The 19971-nt window shown below is 43.2% G+C and overlaps 4 protein-coding genes across 5 annotated transcripts; 3 read left to right on the top strand and 1 right to left on the bottom strand.

Moving 5' to 3' along the window:
- Window positions 1-257: 257 nt before the first annotated feature.
- LOC129370705 (P2R1A-PPP2R2A-interacting phosphatase regulator 1) lies at window positions 258-5961 on the top strand. Its single transcript, XM_055046866.1, has 9 exons — window positions 258-986; window positions 1831-1906; window positions 2094-2150; window positions 2231-2277; window positions 3085-3142; window positions 3537-3601; window positions 3675-3742; window positions 3817-3904; window positions 3976-5961. Exons 1-9 carry the CDS (start codon window positions 898-900, stop codon window positions 4082-4084), a joined length of 657 nt encoding a protein of 218 aa, XP_054902841.1. The 5' UTR covers window positions 258-897; the 3' UTR covers window positions 4085-5961.
- A 468-nt stretch (window positions 5962-6429) lies between these two features.
- On the bottom strand, window positions 6430-9965 carry cunh17orf49 (chromosome unknown C17orf49 homolog). Of its 2 annotated transcripts, XM_055046891.1 has the most exons (6): window positions 9661-9964; window positions 8875-8969; window positions 8331-8432; window positions 7096-7322; window positions 6917-7021; window positions 6430-6819 (listed from the first exon to the last, which is right to left on the bottom strand). In XM_055046891.1, exons 1-6 carry the CDS (start codon window positions 9679-9681, stop codon window positions 6755-6757), a joined length of 615 nt encoding a protein of 204 aa, XP_054902866.1. In that variant the 5' UTR covers window positions 9682-9964; the 3' UTR covers window positions 6430-6754. The 2 variants fall into 2 exon arrangements, with proteins under 2 accessions (XP_054902866.1, XP_054902867.1); XM_055046892.1 differs by lacking the exon at window positions 8331-8432 and having other exon boundaries at window positions 9661-9965.
- Window positions 9966-10013: 48 nt separating this feature from the next.
- rnasekb (ribonuclease, RNase K b) lies at window positions 10014-12296 on the top strand. The gene is made up of 3 exons (XM_055046893.1): window positions 10014-10235; window positions 11240-11322; window positions 11837-12296. Exons 1-3 carry the CDS (start codon window positions 10158-10160, stop codon window positions 11979-11981), a joined length of 306 nt encoding a protein of 101 aa, XP_054902868.1. The 5' UTR covers window positions 10014-10157; the 3' UTR covers window positions 11982-12296.
- An 866-nt stretch (window positions 12297-13162) lies between these two features.
- LOC129370617 (myeloid cell nuclear differentiation antigen-like) lies at window positions 13163-19766 on the top strand. Its single transcript, XM_055046713.1, has 11 exons — window positions 13163-13252; window positions 13333-13393; window positions 14608-14874; window positions 15263-15316; window positions 15567-15614; window positions 15929-15973; window positions 16077-16105; window positions 16908-16922; window positions 17022-17432; window positions 17564-17776; window positions 18356-19766. Exons 2-11 carry the CDS (start codon window positions 13387-13389, stop codon window positions 18620-18622), a joined length of 1356 nt encoding a protein of 451 aa, XP_054902688.1. The 5' UTR covers window positions 13163-13252; window positions 13333-13386; the 3' UTR covers window positions 18623-19766.
- The last annotated feature ends 205 nt before the right edge of the window (window positions 19767-19971 follow it).

Below are 19971 nucleotides of genomic sequence, written 5' to 3'. Positions count from 1 at the left end.
ACATGTGTTAAACAACTTAACTTCTTAATCTGAAAAAGTGATAAAAGTGATTTAGTTTAAATATAACCTGTGAGTAAATTCACTCTTGAATCATTGAGTTTCTCTAGAGTTTTATTAATCATTTAGTTTTTTAATTATCATTACCCAAACTGGATTTGGACAGAAACTGTTTGCCATAAAACTAAACCAGCAGCTCCTGATGCTTATCGTAGCTGAAGTTCCGCCAGCAGCCACTAAGCGGCGCAGTTTCTCCATTTCCACAACTACCTGTATTTGGTGAAGGACTATATGTTGTAAAAATCTTCCAAACTGTTATTTTTCTCAGTTTTGGGGGCTCTTTGGGTGGGTCCACTCCGTGTCTGAGGCAAATGTGAAGACCCTTCTCTCCGTGTTCTGGAGAACCAGTTCCGGTTCGGAAGGTTTGGACAGCTGTTTAACAGAATTTGGGTCTGTGGTTGGAGGTTTTACTGCAAAAACAAGTTAGCTGAACAGCTAATCCTGAAAGTCCCGGGCGGGTTTAAAGAGTCCCCGCGGGGAGCAAACAGACCGTCGGAGGTGAACTTTATCCGGGAACCGAACCTAATCCTTCGTGTTTAAATATTTTACTTCGGTTCGGTGTTTTTCCGCTTCTACTGAGCAGCAGCTGGATCGGTTCTGAGGGAATAAATGTCGCTCCAGTCCGCATCCCCGTTCAGATCCGGACGGTTTTTGCGGTGGAAAATGCGGTAAAGCGGGCGAAGCTCCGGCTTTGTGTCCGCTGACGCGGCGGCTCTGACTCTGCTGCTTCTGCGGCCTGCAGGTCGGGCTTCCACCGGGCTACAGTACAGCCCCAACCCGCCGTAGGAGCGTCGGAGGGCGGCTTACCACGCCGCCACTTCTGGGCCTGCGCGTAGAGGGATGGAACGGATGGAAGTGGACCAATGCGCAGGCGCAGGAGGCGGGGCACTACGTAGATCAAACAGCGCCCCCATGATTACCAATGTCAGGTGAGTGGTACTGCATCCACACAGGAAGCAGCAAATCTCGTAAAATGTTATAATCTTCACCCTGTAATTTAGTATCAAATGTTTTAATTTTTAAGTCACTATTTTATGTTTGTCTTTTGGGAAAGAAGGTTTTGGTTGTGATATTTTGTGATGGATAAAATAATGTATTTAAAATAAGCATGCTCCTGAAAATGAAAAAGAAATTTCATTTTACATTATCATTCAGGAGTGAACGCTGCATGTCAACAACTTGATTCAGTCTATTGGGTTTTATTAGAAACTTTTACTTCAAATAATCATTGATTTTACTGATACTGTTTGATAACTAGTATCAGTTGGACTGTTTGTCTGATTGGACATAAAGTGCCTCAACATGTGAAATGGCACTATAGAAGTAAAAATGAAGAAGTTGAGAACACGAAGAACATTTTGTCTACAGATTTGCTCCATTAGTCCTCATATTGTATCTTTAGCCTTTATAAAAACAGATTTAAAAAAAAGACCAGAATGGCAAAAACGTCAGATTATTCTGTCCAATTAATTAAAATTAATCAAACTTTCTTTCCTTTCTGCATATTAAAATAAATGTTGCAAATATTAGTATGACTTTAGTTTTGGCAGTAGTGGGAACAGATGTTATTTTCCAGCTTCAAGAACAAATTTATACTTGTATGGGTCAAACTTGACCTTATTTGGTCAAACTATTGGCTGTGGGGGATCGTTTGATAGAGTTTTTTCCTTTCCAACCTTCACTTATAAATCAATATAAATTAGTTTATTATTCATGTCTGATATGTCTAATGTTTGGACTTGACCAGTGAGTTTTGTCTCCTGTGTCTCTCAGTGACGGGATGACCGTCTTCAGCCCCGTGTCCTCGGCTCGGTACCGGCGCAGCAGCGTGTCCATCAACCCCTCGCAGGTGGGTAGCCATGGTAACGCCTCTGACTGTTGAGAGGACCTGAGAGTCTGAAGACATCTGGAGCGGCTACGTTACACTGTCACTAGGTGGCAGCAGGCAGAACCGCAGGAGGTTTAATTCAGCCGGTCTTCTCTTTGGTGCAGTGAACATTAACCAGTCCAATGTCCTCTGTGTCTCATGCCCTCAGGTCGTCCCCTTGTCTCCGTTCTCCCTGAGTGGGGACAGACTGGATCACAAGAGGCCGGTGAGTCAGGGTCAAAGTTCACCGGGTTTCCCATGATCCTCTCTGGGGGACTGACTGAGTGGACTTTGTGTTTGAAACAGGAGGAGAACATGGAGACCATGCTCCGAGGGAACGTCCACAGACTCAGGTAACGCTCAGCTTGCAGGCCGTGACCTTTGACCTGCAAGCTGTGACGTTTTTTTTTTTTTAATAATATATACATTTATTAAGTCTTCAATATACAGCATACATAAATCATACACAAGAGTACGAAGCATATATGACAAATTACTGTATAAGACAAATATACTCTTACCAATACAACAATAAAAATAAAAGCATACAATAACCATTACCATTTACACGTTAGGATGGTTCTACCTGTCCATAAAGGCTCAGGTGGCATACTAAGAGGCTGGGTGAGTGTCAGGGTCTTAGAATGAGAAAGATGGTCCAAAACCGGCTGCCAGACACCACAGAACTTATCAGTGGAGCCCACAGCATCATACCTCAGTTTCTCCAAATGAAGAATCTCAGTAAAATCACTTAACCACATTTTAAACTGAGGAACCTTGTCAGTTTTCCATAATCTTAATATTACTTTCTTATCCATTACCATTCCATACACCACAGTCGTTTGCATGGAAATGCTGCGGTTCCTCAGTGAAGGAGAATATCCAAACCATCTGGGGGTCTAGAACAAGACTGACTCCTCCCAGACTTCACTCCCAATCTGCAAACCCTGCTCCTCCTCCCACGCAGCCCTCAAGGAGTTTGTGGCAAAATTAATTCGCTCTGCAAAGATGTCAATAAAGCTTGAAATGATTATTTTTTATTCTGGAGAGCCCAGCAGCATTTTACATATCTTATTTTCTTCCAGAAGAGATACATAATTCGGGATAGCTGTTACGTTTGACCTTTCAGGGACTCACCGCTCTCTGCCTCTGCCTCCCAGTGCTTCCAGTCTTGTTCCAGCGTCTCCAGGCAACCTGTGGCAGGACCACGCCTCCACGGTGAGTTACTCCGCTCTTATTTTGAAGGTAGCCGTTTCCTGTCAGGTGGTTTGCTCATTTTGTCCGAAGAAGCTCCAGGGTTTACACTGAGTCCCAATCTTGATCCAGATTTACTCTCTCTGCTTCACTGAATCCAGATCAGTAAACTGGTGTCGGGTTAGAGAAGATCAATTCTGTTCAAAGAAACTCAAACCAATTCAAGGTTTTAATCCGGGATTATGTTCTTGGTTAATCTGGATCAAATTACATGATTGAACCAACCTGGATTGAATCTAGATTAGGATTCATATGTGGTTTAGATGATCAGGATTAATAAATATTGAGGGGTTTAAACAGATTGATAATCCAGATTAAGGGATCCAGATTACACTCTGACCCACTGTGTGTCCTGCAGTGGTTTCCGAATCAGGACAGCGGCGTCACGCCCAACTCATCGCCCAGCCCGACCCGGAGATTCAGGTTCTGATCCGTCTGGTTTCGTTTGGATCTCCAGTGTGAGGTGCTGCTCTGATTTGTTGTGTTTGACCCACAGACCCGCCGGCGCAGTCAGACCCGCCGGCGCCATAAGATGGCCGCTGCTGACGCCCCTGAAGAGGAAAGGTAGCCCTGTTCCGGCCCGGACGCCTCCAGAACCAGAATCCGGAGCGGCTCACTAACTGGCTTCTGTTTTTCAGGTGGTGTTGATTCGGACGGGCCACCGAAGAAGCTGTTTGTTGCCGGGGTAATGGACCCCGCCCACCGCGGCAGCAGCTATACCGTCAGGTGAGGCTCAGCACAGACGCTCAGGTGAGGTCAGTCAGTCCTGAACTCATTGTCTTCTCTGTCCTCCGCAGTGTCTCCCAGGCAACCGTGGACGCTCCGCCTGTAGGGGGCGTTGGCCCCCAGCCCCGCCCACTGACCCTGTCCCCACCCCCTGCCTTCTCCCCTCACCAGCACCCCTAGAGCCCCGAACCCAACGCATCGCCACCACCTGGTATCTGTCCATAAGCCCCGCCCCTTTCTGCAGACCTGCTGGCCACTCCACCACCTGCCTGGGGACGGAGGACAGGGGTCAGGGGTCACGCTGGACGTGTCCCCTGGAGGAGATACGTCTCCATTGACCCGGAACAAGTCCGCTCCTGATTTTTGACCTGGAATGACCCAGAGCACCGTCTGGAGGAACCGGACCAGAACTCACAGGTTCTGATAGTCACGACTCCGACTCAGCTTCAGAGCTGTTCTGGGTCACTACCCGGTCAGTACCGGACTCTGCGTTAATCATACATCTTGGAGAGGAAATGGTTCTGGTTCTGCGTCGTCCAGTTTCCATGGTGACATTCTGCTCAGTCCCGTTCTGGTCCAACCCAGACAGTTCTGTTCAGCTCTCTGATGAACCAGACGTTGACTAGGCCGTTCTGTCTGTGTCCTGGTCCTGGTTCTGTTGCTGACCCGGTCCGGTGCTAATGACCACACCACCGAACTTCACAGGGTTTGGTTCTGTCCGCTCTGACTTTTGGCCTTGGACTGGACCTGCTGGGACGTCTTCCACTTTGGACTCCAGGTGACCTTTGACCCCACCCAGGCTGCTGGAGCTGGACTTCCTGTTCCCATGACAACGAGGATGTCTGGTGGAACCTCGCCGCTCAGAACCAGAACCGGTTCTGATCTCCCTCAATTAAACCCAGAACACCCGACACCATGCGATATTTGCACATCATCATCATGATCATCATCATCGTCATCCTGATGATTTATGAGCTGCAGCGGCCAGCAGGTGGCGCCGCTGGTTACCTGACCCGATCAGGTTCTGACTGTACAGAACCAGGTCCAGTTCTTCTTCTGCTTCCAGCTTCTGCACTTTGACATTTGTACAGTTTTCTACTTCATCCATCGCTGTGCCTGACCCGGTCCGGTTCTGTGGACCGGACCTCCATTTCTCTCTTTATTTTCCTGTGAAGATCAGAACCAAGCCGGAGCAGCAGAACCGTTTTGATCCTGCTTTTGCTGCTTGATTCTAGTTCTGATTTATTTCTGGTTCTGTTTCCGTCTCAGAGTCCAATCCGCTTTAGAGAACACAGTTCTGATTAGCTGGTCGGGTTCTGGAGTGGAACTGAATCAACCTGTAGCTTTAACTGGACTTTCTGTGGTTTTCTCTTATTTGCACATTTCCCCTCCATCCTGGTTCTGATGGACCCATTAAGAAGAACTGGTTCTGTAGCTGGATCCAAGTGGGACGCAGGAGAAATGGACCAGAACTTCTGCTTCACAGAAGCTTTCTAAGCCAAAAATAGTCGAAGTGGGATTCTGGAGAGTCCTGACCCGATTTCAGGTTCTGTTTCCACACTGAGGCCTGATTGGACCCTGCTGGTTTCAGTTGGATCAGAACCGCTGTAGCAAAGACAGAAGAACCCGATTCAGTATTAAGTTTGACTCTGGGAGACCAAAGTGTTCAGATGTTCCCTGATCAGAACCAGACCGGATTCATCAGATCCGGTTTAATTCGGCTGGTTCTGATACTCCGGTTCAGAAGGGTTAGGGTAGAACCATGGAGAACCTGGAGGAATCCCGGCAGAATTCTCTTGAACCAGTTTGAATTGTTGAAGTGAGTTCTGGTTCTGGTCCGGTCCGGGTTTGAAGCGGGGAGACAAAGGGAACTAAAAGCACATCAGTCCTGATTTCACTGTAAATATTTCTGCTTTTCTTTGAGCTCAGAGGAGACAACATATTTTTCTGATCCATTCCCGGCCCGGTTCCGCTGTGGAGAACCGACCCGATAAATATCATGATATATATTGTTTATAAAAGCTGCCAGTGAAATAAAATCTGTTCCATCAAACAGATCAACGCTGTCGACTCATAACTTCTTCCGAAGCTAATTGTTAGCTTAGTGCTATTGCTAACTTTGAAAACATTTAGCATAGTTAGCTTCCCCTAAATTAATTCTTGATGTTCGTAAACTTTCTGTTGAATAAAGTCTGAGTTTAGCATTACTTCCTGCTAAATGTCGTGTTGGATTAGCACTAGCGTAACTAACATTTCAGATTATTGCTTTATGTTTAGCACAGCTAAGTTTTAGTTAGCAGTTTCCCCACTGCCCAGACGTTTACATATACCTGTATGAAACCAGAACCACACTTTTCATGTTTTGGATCAGAATCAACAGAATGTTTCAGATTTCTTTTTTTTATGAGCTGGAGAGAGAATATGTAAGAGATTTGATCTTTGATTTGAGTTTGATTTAAAAATAACGGTTGGGTATATGTAAACTCCTGGTCTCAACCGTACACATAAAATGATATAAAACGATATACTGCATTAATGAAGCTTTTATTATTCACATATTTCCAAATAAAACAACCGGAGTCTCCAGAATGTTATCTGGAAATAAAGAGTCCAGATGTTCTTGACGGTCCTCCATGTCAGGAGAAGAAGAAGACGATGACTACAGATGTTTGACCCAGAACTAACAGCTGTTTATTAACATCAGATGATCAGACCCAGAATCCAATGGGTCAGTCTGGTTCAGGTCAGGGATTAAATAACCTGCGGCCTCCTCTACAGTAAAACTGTCTCCACTGTCCTTTCAAAATAAAAGCCTGTAGGAAGAGGAGGGGCGGAGCTTCAGCGTAGAGGTCAGCGGGACAGCAGAGGAAGGTCACTGGAATTCATGATGAGACTGGAGTCCAGGTTCAGGCTCTCTGGGGGGACCAGGGAAGAACCGTTAGACCGGCTGCAGCTACAGAACCTCCTGGTTCTGGTTAAATGGGTCAGAACCAAACAGCAATGTCTACCCACCCTGGTCAAAGTTCAGCTTCTTGTTGGACGAGGCGTCCCCGAGTCCTTCGATGTCCACCAGGTCACTGTTGACGTCCGAGTCGTTGAGAGCACTGAGCGTGACGTCTGCAGGAGGAAGAGGAGGAGGATGAGGATGAAGAAGAGGAGGATGATGAAGAGCGTTCAGTCCCCCCTCTCACCTGCTGTCTTCTGCTTCTTAATGGGTGGGGCTAACGACGGGCTGTTCTGCATCCCCGTCGCCACGACCTGTGAAGTCGGCACGGCGATCATGGCGGGGGTTGGAGGAACAGGGGCTGGCGCCATGGTAACCGCGGCCTTCTTCACAGTTTTCTTGGGGGATTCGGTGGCGATGGGGACTCTGCTGTCCTCGTACAGCTTCCTCTTCACGGTGCTCTTTATCTGAGCACTGCAGAAGAAGTAGATCAGACAATCAGCTTCAACCTCACAGAGATAAGTTGGAATCGGGACACAGTGGTCAAGAGGTCATCAGGACCCCCACAAAGAAGAAAAAAGATGACGACAGCAAGAAAGGAAGAGAACTGAAGTTCATCAGACACGTGATGAAATCAACCTAATAATGACATCATCATAAGACACCAGGGATCTGTTCTGGGCCTGTCGGTTTGGGTTCTGGTTCTGGTCTGTCTCTGTACACATCAGCTTGGTGCTGACCAGCAGCTCAGAGAGGCTTCAACAGCGAGAACTTCCATTGACCTGCTAAGTCGCTAATGCTCATAGCAAAGCTAATCTTTCCATTAGCATTTTTGCTAATTTTGAAAACGCTTAGCGCAGTTAGCTTCCCCTAAATAGAATTTTCTGGCTAAATTCTAAAGCACTGATTTAATTGGCTGTTCAGATGTGATGTGCTGCAGCAAATGTTCACTCTGTGCCCAGAATGCATTGCTGTACAGCAAACTGTTTAAAATCTACTGATGTTCTTGATGCTTTTGGGTAATTAGACAAAATCAACAACAGAATTAGGAATATTCAACAACTGTAGAGCTTTGACGCAACGCATCCCTGACACATGGTAGGTACCAACATGGCTAAAGTTACCATTTTAGTACTTTACAATTAGCTTCTGCTAATCATATAACATTAGCTTCAAATAAATACTTTGCTGGTGTAGTGCTAGCTTTAGCTAAATACCATGTTTCTATATTATTTAACATTAGCTTCTGCTAAACACAATGTTGGTGTAGCACTTCAGCGCTAGTTCACTGAATACCATGTTGGTAAAGTCCTTTAAATTTAGCACTACCTTGCCAGTGTAGTGCTGGCTTCTGCTAAATACCATGTTGGTGTAGCACCATGTTGGTGCAGCATTTATAAAGCTGCTGCTATCACAGGTCACCATGACACGGTGCATGCTTCCCCTGCTGGACACTGGAATAACTGCCCCTTTAACACTTACACGGTGCGCTCTTTGATCACGGTGCTGATGTTGTTGAGGTCGTCTCCAAAGCGACGCACGGCCAGGCGTAGCATCTCGATCTCCGTCTCGGTCCATTTGGCTCTGAGGACGAACACAGCGTCACTTCAGTTTGTCCTGCCGGTACAGAACCGACCCGCGGCGCTGTGGAGGAGCTGCCTCCAGAACCAGATCAGACTACGTCAGCTGTTAGACCGGAAGTAAGAGGCGTCTCTGGAGTTCCACAGGGATCGATCCTCATTACACTTCAGCTCTAATACAAACTGATTTAAAAAAACCACCATGAAGCCTGAAACAAGCTGATGGGAACAGGTGTGATACATGGGCAGTTACAGAACTATAGATTTATTTTTCATAAATAAATGGCTGCTGTTTGCTGTGATTGTGTACAGAGACAGAGGAATGGACAGTTTCCTGACTATTTCAGAGATCTGACTCGTTTAAAAGGACGGATTCATATCAGAGAGAGCCGAACGTGAGCCTTCGCGTTGGTTAGCTGTGATGAGGGTGTAAGGGTGAGGCTCACCCTGCAGGGCTGGAGTCGGACACAGGGTGGAGCTGCATGGTCAGCTCGCCCAGCTTGGTGAAAGCTGCTCCAGCTGCAGAAAAGATTTCCCCAACCTGCAGAGAAGACATTCAACTCTTCATCATCATACTCAGTCATGAACATCATCACTTTTTAAATCACTCAATCCAGTTGTTACATTTGTTACGTGTACAGTGGTTTGCAAAAGTATTTATGCCACTTGAACTTTTCTGTATTTAGGTCACATTACAACCTCAAACATAAATATGTTTCACTGGAGGTCAATGTGAACACAAAGTATTATACAACTGTGAAGCAGAAAAAATTAATTCAGCATTCGAAACAATTTACAACTAAAAAAATGAAAAGTTTGATGTGCAGAAGTATTCAGCGCCTTTCCCCGATGACTAATGACTAAACAGTCCAAGTGGTGAAAGTGTGGTTAGGAATGAAGTTCATGTTAGTTATGAAACAAAAAACACTGAAACATGACATTTATTTTCGCCTAAAAACTGAACTGAAAGGAGCAAAGGCAAACAACAGTTTCTTTATTACTTAACTTATACATAATGTTAATGTGAGCCGATTTTATCTACAGAATCTGATCATTTGTTTCGTAAAGAAACTATTTATCCTGTCCAACCATGTTTAGTATTAAAGCAAAAAATATATCATGGCTAAGTTTCTGAATGAGATTCGGCGCGCAGCTGAGAGATTAGCTCCTGAAAAGGTTCGGACACTGAGAATATTAAAGGTTCGGACAGGTGAACCCAGGAGACAGCTTACCTTGGCAGAGGCTGACGTCATTTTAGGAAGCGTGTGATTGTTTGAACGAAATCACAAAAAAACAAAACAAAGCTAACACAACAGTTAGCCGCCGTTAGCTTCAGTTAGCCTGCTGCTAGCGGCCCGTTCGCTCCATTTAAGCCTCACTGTGTTTAATTTCAAACGGCGGCGGATTCCCGGAGCTTCGCAGCAAATAGGAGGATTCAATGCTGCGGCATTTACATCAAAAAATACATATTTAGGATAAAAATAAAGATCCAGAACAACAATGGCAATCAGACAGGATGTGGCGAACACTGCGCGATTTTACCACTTCAATGCTATTGGTCCGTTTCAGAGGAAGAGGCGGAGCTCCGAGTGCTTCCGAGTAAAGCCGAGTGCCAAGGATCAGCTGACTGCGGCGCTCTGTCCTTCAATGGATCGTTTCTGATCTGTTCAGATAATCAAACGGAAAAATAATATTTGATTAATTGATTGATTGATTGGTGAACGCCGACATGCCGTCGCTTCTGTTCTGTGGGCCGAAGATGGCCGCCTGCGGGATGGTGATTAGCATCTGGGGGGTCATCATGCTGGTAAGACGCTTAATGGGAGCCGACTATTTCCTGGATAGAATGCTGTCAAATGCATAATTCTGATTTACATTTGATACAAAATATGAAAGGTTTATATTTGGGTTCTGTTTTATTTCTGAGACGCTATTGAAGATATACAGATCAAACACTGGCTCGGGATAATCCCTGTGAGAGTCAGCACATAGACGGATCCCAGGCAGTTGAACTGAATGTATTGTGGCTGCGGATCTGTCTGCGTCTAATTCACGGGATGGGAGGTTAACCGGAGGGGTCACCCGGTGATGGTGATCTTTCGGCCGGGGTGGATGATGGTCTTTAATCGGGACTGGTTCACTGATCTCCTGTCTGTTCTGACTGTTTCCTCCATGGCACAGTCACGTGACCCTCATGTGATTCTCCATAGCAGGAAGTCCGATTATAGACACATTTCCACACCTCACAGATCATCACAAAATGGTGTTTTTTAATTCTGAAGAAGGAGAAATAATTAATGTTTTTTTTTTTCCCAAATTAAATCTGAATAGTGTGGTGTGCCTCTGCACTCAGCCCCTCCAGAGTCTAAGCTGCTAGTGGCTGCAGGTGGCCTGGGGTTTTTCTCCACTACATTCTTTTGTCTGGAATTTGACTAGGCCATTCTTTCTGACCCATAAATCAGTTTTCATATAAAGCGTGCCATAATATCTGTGGCTGGATATTCAGGTGGTCGTCCTGGAAAAGGAACATTCTACAGTCGGTGTGAGATTGAATTTGCACACAACATTTTCCATGTAGATCTTCACAGAAAAGTTCTTAGCATTAAATGCCATAGAGATTAAATGTATTTTCGGATTTTATGACTTGTACTGGATTTTATTTGGGGGTTTCATATTAAAGGGGATGAATACATCATAAAAGCAGTTTTAACTGTAATCCTCCTTCCACCTGATTTTATGCCCCACTTTGTTGGTCTGAGCGTCCCTGCTGCGCCCCGCGCCTCATGTTGAGCCTCTGCCCTTGTCTTCCAGGCCATGTTGGGGATTTTCTTCAGCACCAACTCGGCGGTTCTGATCGAGGACGTCCCGTTCACCGAAGCCGACATCCGGGAAGAGTGAGTCCATGAAACGCAAGACGGTTTGGATGTTTAGGCCTGAACCCACCCCAGTAATGATCTTGTTTTGACTAAACGTCTGGATTAGTTTTTCTGTTCTTTGGTTCTTGGACTAAACATCAAATCTAAACAATGAGCAATAATAGTCTGAGATATTATTGCATGTAACTCAATAATAACTCATATAAGAGATTCATTTTCTCTTATATTTTCTGATATAAGAGAAAATGAATCTCTTTCCTTTAGTTTGAAACTAAGCATGTAATTAGCAAACTAAATACTGAGTTTGAAGAAAAAAAGTTTGAAACGGTAACATTTATAAATTAATGAATAATTTGGTGAAAATACGGCTGAAGACAGGCTAAATACCCCAAATTATTGCTGTTAATGTTTGGCTGTAACTTTATAAACATCTGGCCTGGGTTCAGATCTCGTCTGGTTTGGGTCAGGCCGCCGGGTCAGGCTGAGATCAGAACCAGGACGCAGGCTCACCGCTGTGCGCTCTGTCCCGCAGTAAACAGCCGCCTCAGAGGATCTACGCTCTGTACCGCCAGGTGGGCATCAACTGCTTCATCGCCGCCGCCGTCTACGTGGCGGTGGGCGCCATCTCGCTCTGCCAGGTGCGGCTCAACAAGCGCCAGGAGTACATGGTGACATAAGGAGCCACGGCAGGGCTTGACCTCTGACCCCTGGTGATGGTTCACCACCCGACCTGCAGTCTGATTTGGTCCTGGATCAAGCGAGGGGGCGGAGTCTGGATAATTTATTCTGAATCGTGTTTATTGTTGATGTTTGTTGTTGTTGGATGAAATGTTGCGTCGTTCCTCCAAACCATTCCCAGATATCTGATCCACTGACCAACCAGGAGAAGGCCTGCTCCTCTTCCTCCTCATCTGTGTAGCTGGTGGTGATGACAATGTGTTCAATGTGTTCTGCTGGATGCTCCTTTACAATAAAGTGCGAATGTGATTAAATACAGGCTTTTGTTCTCATTCTTCAGCTAAAATAAACCAACATGTTGGTGAGCAAATGATGCTCAGGTTGGCTGATCAAACATCTTCAGGCTGAAACTAAATGTCAAAGTGACATCCATGTTAGTAAAACCCAACAATCCCCAACCATCACACTTCCTCTTACCCACTGCACGTCCTGCTGCCCAGAGCTGCCTCGGCTGCTTGTGGAGCTATCAGCAGCAGCTCCACAATTATAACAGACATGAATCTGTTATAGCTTCGGGACTATACTGGACTTTTACAGTCCTGAAGCTGCTGTGGGTGAACAAAGGTCAACACTTAACACAATAAAACAACAAAAACAAATAAAAAAAGTGAATAATTACTGTAAAACTTTATTGCTACCTTGATGTAAATTATTACATTGTTAGTGTAACTCTGTAAATGGCAAATTCAGTCCTGTTTGCAAATACATTTGTTCAATGAGATAAAATTCTGAGGAGTAAGTCACCTTTTGAAATTAACCTAACAATGTTTGACTCTAAGCAAATTAAATCACTATAAACATTTATGAACATATTAACATAAGCTTTTCTTTATAAAACAGTGGATAAAAGTTATTTTTTTAAAATGAGAACCAACATTTGTTTCATTTTCAGTTTGTTCTTTTACGTTTTATTTGTGTTATTTTAGGATTCGGGCAGTAACCATTAATTTTTAAAAGGATCTACATAAAAGGACTTTGTTATGATTCTGAACAGCACCTCCCTCAGCAACATGGCGGCGGTGATACGTCACCGCCAATAGCGTGGCGGCGGTGATACGTTACGGCCAATAGCGCAGCAGTTCATGGGAAATTCCCGCATCTCTCGGTTGTGGCGCCAAGACTTTCCCCGTTCAAAGGTGGACAAAAAGAAAGCAGGAAACCCGTCTGGAACTCCTTTCACTGCGCATTTCACCGAGGTTTAAATCACCATGTGAGTTCATTAAGCGAATATTAAGGCTTAAATCAGGTTCTTTTTAACAAAAAGGAACATTTTTCCTCCTTTAACAACAGAACTCGGCTCACTGCTGGGCAGCTTCCCCCAAAGGGAAAACTGTTGGGGAAACGATGTTCGGTGAGTAGCTTCCGTTTCGTGCTAATTTCTGAAACCATTACATGTTTTGCAACATTAAGTTAATATAATTTACTGTACCTGAACAAGAACAGAGTCAAAAGGAAATTTGAATCGCTAATTCAAATTGTGTTCAAACTAACTTGAATTTATTAGCTGCTGCTGGTGGTGGTGGTTAGCTGATTGCTAAATTTAGATTAAACTTTAAAGAGATTATCTGTGTACAACTTGTTTCTAAGGTGAATAACAGACAGTGATATTTAAATGAGCAGAAGTTATGTTTTCTGTTGGCTCTGTTTACCTTTCAGGTAAATAATTCGGTCCATTTCTGGGATCCATCCAGTTTCTGCTCATGAATTGGATCATTTTCTCTAGTTGTTATTTTTCAGGATGAAAGCTGCAACATAAAACTGCTCTGAATTTTAAAAATAACAATTCTTTATAACCTCCATATAAATAAACTGTATTATTATTCATTGTAAAAGTTATTTGTTCACAAATCAAGAATCTTTATTATTATGAAAACATGACATTTTTATTGAGACACCGGATCAAAATGCACATAAAAACACTTAAGAAGAGAATAGCACCTTTAGAGAACAAATAAAAAATATTAAACATTCTTAAAAAAAAAAAAAAAAAAAGAAACTGTTAGATGGTTTTCACATAAAGTTCAGCGCTTGAGGAGCCTGCTTGGTTGGGGCTCCTTGTTCTCCTTGAACACTCAACTTGGATCACTTTTTATCAGTCAGCCATTGAGTTCAGTTGAAGGATTTGCACAAATACCATGATTGAACCACTACTGTAAACATTGCAACCAGCCTGGGGTCTCCTCTGAACATCCACATTTGTGAAAAACTTTAGTCAGACATTACTGAGCTATATTGGCGTTATCCAACAAAACATGTCAAGTCTTCTCTAACCTTGTAGAGGAATGCAGGGATGCTAACCGCTGCACCTGCCCTCACGCCCATTTCAGTGCTTTAGCTATACACCTTGCTTGAGAGAGAGAATTATTCTTAATTAAAAGATTGGTGTTTTATATTGAAATGACCAAGTTGGGCACCACCTACATTAGAAACATGACAGCAAAATAGTTCATTCTCTGTTATTTTTTTGTAAAGATCTGTCTGATAATTTTGTGGAAAAAAATTCTGATAAGTGATTTGGATATATTTGTTGGTGTCAACAGTAATGTAAATCTCTCTTTGTCTCAGACATGTCTGAAAGCTCAAAATGGAAGCAAACCTTGACCAACATTGTGAAGGAGCTCCGCGAACAGCAGTACAAACATATGCTAGAATGTTTGAAGAAAATACCTAAAAGTGTGAAAGAAGCAGTACACCTAGAAGAGATGCCTCAGACCATCATTGAGTGTTATGGAGAGGAGGATTCCATTGCTGAAATCAACAGGATCATGGATGAGATACCAAGGAGAGATTTTGCAATTCAGAACCTGCTGCGTCCGTTTGTGGAGAAACAAGGTGAGTTTATGCTGCTGGATCAGTTTCAGGTTCTGCTCAACATTCATGGTCCAGAACAAACCCTGAGGAGGCAGGTCAGGGTTGTTCTGGTGGTCTGCTGTTGCTTGGGTGTTTGTAATGCACCTTTAATCCATCACTGAACCATCCTAACAAATCTGTCAGCCCAAAGTTAAAACCAAGGTTCCTCCTGACTGCTGAGTTTTGGATGTTGTGCATTTTGGTCTGAAACCAAAACAGGGAGAAGTTCAGAGCTGATAACCAGCTGATAATAAAGGAAAATATCCAGAAATAATCACAACATGAGTTCATAGAGCAGTGATGAAAATGTTTATGAATGAAACTATAATTCAGTAACTGCAGAGCTTTGACAGTTTAAAATGTTTTTCAGGAAAAAAGAGGAAACCTGGACCGGAGTCAGAGGAGAAGCAGGAGTCTCCATCTGGTGGGTGAAAAACCTGAACTGTCCCTTTAAACAGGTTTAAAATAACTCCATTAAGAACAATGAACATTTCCTGCTGATCTTAGAGCTCCCCCTGCTGGGTAGAAAGTGAAGTTGAACCCCTGTGATTCATTTCTCAAAATGTGATTTGCTGCTGGTGAAATACCTGCAGCTAGATTGATCTCAGTTCTGTGTCGGCTTACGGATCAGAACCAGATTAACTCATGTTGATCCACCTCTCTGTGTTTAACAGAGTTAAAGAAGAAGAAGAAGACTGATAATGATGATGATGATAAAGCTGGTGAGTTTTTACTCCCATGTCTTCAAACTGGGTTTTTCTGACATGTTATGTAATAAACTTGTGATAATGAGTAAATAACTCCTATTAACATCAGAGTCACTCAAACATGGTTGTATTGTTTTAAAAGAAACAAAACCTGGTTTTATATTTAAAATTCAATGGATATGTAAAAACACCTATGAGGAGGAGCTGTGTCTAGAAGGCGGGGCTAGGTCCACTCAGACGTTCAGCCTGTCCATACCTCCTGAGCTCAGGTCTCTCCTGATATCATTAATCTGACCTGCTGATGATCTGCTGCTCTTCATGTTTAACAGGGTTTGAATCTGATTCAGATTCTTCAGATGATGAAACTCAAGCTGGTGAGTTCAATGAATCAACCTCACAGACAGAACCAGGTCAAAGTCTGTTTATAAAACTACAGATCAGAGCAGAAACTCCCTGACTCTTCTTTTTCTTCTACAGACGATCCAGGAAGTTCTCAGTCTGATAAGGTAATCATCACAGTAACCAACAGTAGCAGTTGCACCCACTAGTTTTTGCTCTGCAATGACTTTTTGCACAGCTAGTTGAGTAGTTACAATCATATGACTAAACTGATTTTCCCAAGAAATTAAAGATAAACAAGGTGAGTTTGTCAGTTTGAATTACATAAAAATGTAAATAATTTACCAAAGGGGTTCTGTAATGGGGGCTTTGCATGGCGCAACATGTAAAAAATAAAATTCAGACAATGTCCGAGTGTCAGACATGTTTTCACAGCATGTAGACTGACACTTCCAGTTCTAATAGTAAACGTTCAGATATTGTAACGTAACATGAGTCACTGGCCTAGCATAGGCTAGCATTCAGCATTAGCTTGTGCTAATTGACTAATTATGTTTGTGCCAATCACCTAAACATAACACTTCACATCATTATGGATGAATCCTGCCGTGTTAAGAGGCGTGCTGTGGTGGTGCAGGGGTTAGCACGCCCCACGTTTGGAGGCCTCAGTCCTTGATGCTGGTAATTTTCAGAGGAACTGAACTGACCTATCAAACTGCAACTTTCTTTGGCAACATCGCAGGGATATTGCAAGCAAAAATAAAAAGCATCCATGCAGCTCTGTTCTCTGTCACCTGGTGAAAATGTGTGTTTTTGGAGGCGTGGAGGCCGTTTGACCCACTGTGCTCCAGAGAAGTGTATGACTTTGTAAAGCGACATTGCATGTAATTTTTAGATATAAATGTACTGCAAAAAATGAAAGCCAAGTAGTAAATATATCTAACCAATAATTAACTGATCTTTTTTCAGAAGGTTCCTCCTTGGGTGAGTTGGACATTTAGGTTTCATTGAAAATATTCCATTTTGTTCTTGTGTTGGACTTTTCTTTATGAATTTCTTTCACTTCTTTGATCTTGTTTCCAGAGACAGAGCATCAGGCTCCTGAAGGAAAGTAAAGACACAAATGGAAAACCAATAGGTGGAAAGGTTGTTCAGAAATGTGCTCTGCGTACATATGAAACCAAAGAGAACCAGAAGAAGAAGTTCTTCCATATGGCAGTCGCCGACGAGACCGACTCCATCAAAGTCATGGTTTATGGAGAAGAGCTATTTAATAAAGTAGAAGAGGGACGACTTTACCTTTTCACAGATGTGAACGTGCATGTAGTGCATGGTGAGACGTTTATGAAGGTGACCAAGCACAGCAAAATCTCAAAGACTAATGACATCGAAGCTCCCAAGACTATGGAGCTGCAGAGTCCATTTTTTTCCATTAAGAAGGTCCAATCCTTTAAGGAGGAAACAGCAGTGAGTGTTAAAGGAACTATAATTGCGGTAAGTGAATACTGCTCAGAGCAGTAATCACAAATCTCTAATTAGCAATAATAAGAGATTTGTGGCTCTGTTCTCCATTATGCTGCACTGAAAACGTTGGATCGTTTCAAGGATTGGTTTATAATCCTCAGATTGGTCCCCAGGAAGATGGTGCCAACAGAAAAACACAAGAGTTCCAACTTGAAGATGAAACTGGATCCATCTGGATCAAGCTGTGGCGCAAAGACATCGAGCAGTTGACAGGAAAGTCAGTGGGAGATACGGTCAGTGTGACCAACCTACTGACCAACCAATACTGTGAAACGGCGTCTCTGAACTCCACCGACTTCATCAAAATTACTCAGGTACCAGTTATCACCTGGTTATTATTCAGACTGCAGGAAATCCAGGCCTGAACCAAAGTGGAGAACTTCATGTCGCTGTGTGACAGAGAACATAAATGTGAAGTGGAATTAAAATTATGCATCTTGATTTGCTTTTTCTATATGCAAAGTAAATGACTAGTGAATGAATGAATATAATGACTTAGTTAACTCCTCCTTGTGTAGATCAGTTCTCCAGAACCTTATTCTATTCAGGTGGTGCAGCTGAGGCACATCTAAAAGTTACAGGACACCCAGTGGCCCTTTAGGACTGGAGTTTGACATCCCTGCTTTTAACAAACAACATAAGACCTGGGTAGATAGGTGCCTGAGGCTGCTGCCCTGGGTGCGCCGCCCTTTTGTTACATGAGATTAACAACATGATGAGGGGGAAAAAATCTCACTGAATCACTGAACTGAATAAAAACAATGCTTTGTTACAGAACATTATAAAGATCATTCAGGAATCTAAACATGTCAACTAATTTTATTCAAATAATTCAGATGTTTGGTTACATGTGTATTAATTCATTATGATCTTGTTTCCCTGTTTGTGTCCAGACGAAAGCTGCTGCTGTCCAGAGGGTCACCATGCAGATTGTAGGAATCATAGAAGCAGGAAAGGAGCAGACCGAGCTGGACGTGCTGATCAACAACAAGTCCAGATCCTTCTTTATTAAATCTCGTCTCCTGGCTAAGGTTTTTGATGTCAAACTAGATGACGACTTCGAGGATAGACTGGTGAAGAAAATCCCGTTTCTGGCCAAAGGAAAAATAAAACGAAACAAAATCCAGATTCTTAAAGCTGCAAAAGCCATGAATACTTAATAGAACCAGAGATTTTAAAGCTGAACGAGTCTTTTACGTTAAAATCCTAAATGTGCTAATGGAGAAACAACTTACCGTTCGGGATTCTCCGATCGGGTTTTCTGCTGCCGATACCAATCACTAATGAGGCTGATCATCAATCTTTGCCAATCGCCTGGATTGACTGTCAGTAAAATAATATTTAACAGTAAGGCTCTCAGTTCCATAAATTATTAGTCAAATAAATCTGCCTATATTAAATAATGTGAAGTAATAATGGAGACATTCATTCAAAGTGGAAATAAACAATCCTTCCTGAGAGCTGATTCATTCTGGTTCTGGTTAGTTGCCTATTCTGCAGAACACAGGAGGAGGCTGAGGAGATCAATTATTATGTCAGAGATTATCTGTCTTGTGTTGGGACAGTGAACGTTTTAATACATGTCTAAAATCTTTTTTTAAGTTATGTGCTGCAGCTTTAAGCAGAGGTTCGGTGTGAGAGTTCACTGTGGGAGGAGCAGGAACGGCACTGCGTCTGTGAAATATTACAACTAGTAACAGCAGTTCAGCAACGAGAGCAGAACCAGCGTCTTTCACCACAGTCCAAAAACATGACTGTTAGGTTAATTGGTCTCTAAATTCTCCCTAAGTGTGTGTGTGGGTTTGTGCACGATTATTTGTCCTGTCTGTCTCTGTGTTGCCCTGTGACAGACTGGCGACCTGTCCAGGGTGACCCCGCCTCTTGCCCCAAACGTTAGCTGGAGAGCTAGGCAGCTGCACCTGGATGGATGCAGTTGCCATCCATCCAAGTTGATGGATGGATGGATGTCAACATGGTAGGAGTTCGTCCTGCTATCAGTAGGTTGCCAGTTCAATTCCTACTCTGTCCTCTGTCGATGTGCAGACACGTCACCCGCCTCGCCTGTTGCTGCTGGTCAGAGGCTGCAGCTACTGTCCAGTAGCTCACCATCACCAACATGTGAGTGGCTGCACTTTGGAGACATCTGGACTTGATACAAGTACAGGGAATTTTCTCTTTTTGAAAAGTTTATTGTATTTACAGTAGATCTCAACTTTTTATGTAAATCAACTGTTAAAGATCCTTTTAGGGGTAAATGATGTGAGTTAGCTATGCTAATTTGATTGTCTTGATGTGTTTCTTGAATCTGTCTCTATCAAATAAACAGTACCAAAAAAATTCCACATTGCAACATTTTTTCACTGAGATCCATGTTCTTACAGGGAGAGTATTCCTTTGTCAACTACGCTACTAAAGGCAAGAGCCTTTCACTCGCGTTTGAGCAGAGACTTAGGCACAGAGATACCATAATGTGTAGCAGTTTCAAATAAATAAACTTTTCTACAAACAA

This window comes from Poeciliopsis prolifica, unplaced genomic scaffold (assembly GCF_027474105.1).
Source record: "Poeciliopsis prolifica strain line A6 unplaced genomic scaffold, Auburn_PproV2 SCAFFOLD024, whole genome shotgun sequence".
In the NCBI taxonomy this organism is placed as follows: domain Eukaryota; kingdom Metazoa; phylum Chordata; class Actinopteri; order Cyprinodontiformes; family Poeciliidae; genus Poeciliopsis; species Poeciliopsis prolifica.
This window is presented reverse-complemented; position numbering and strand designations above follow the sequence as displayed.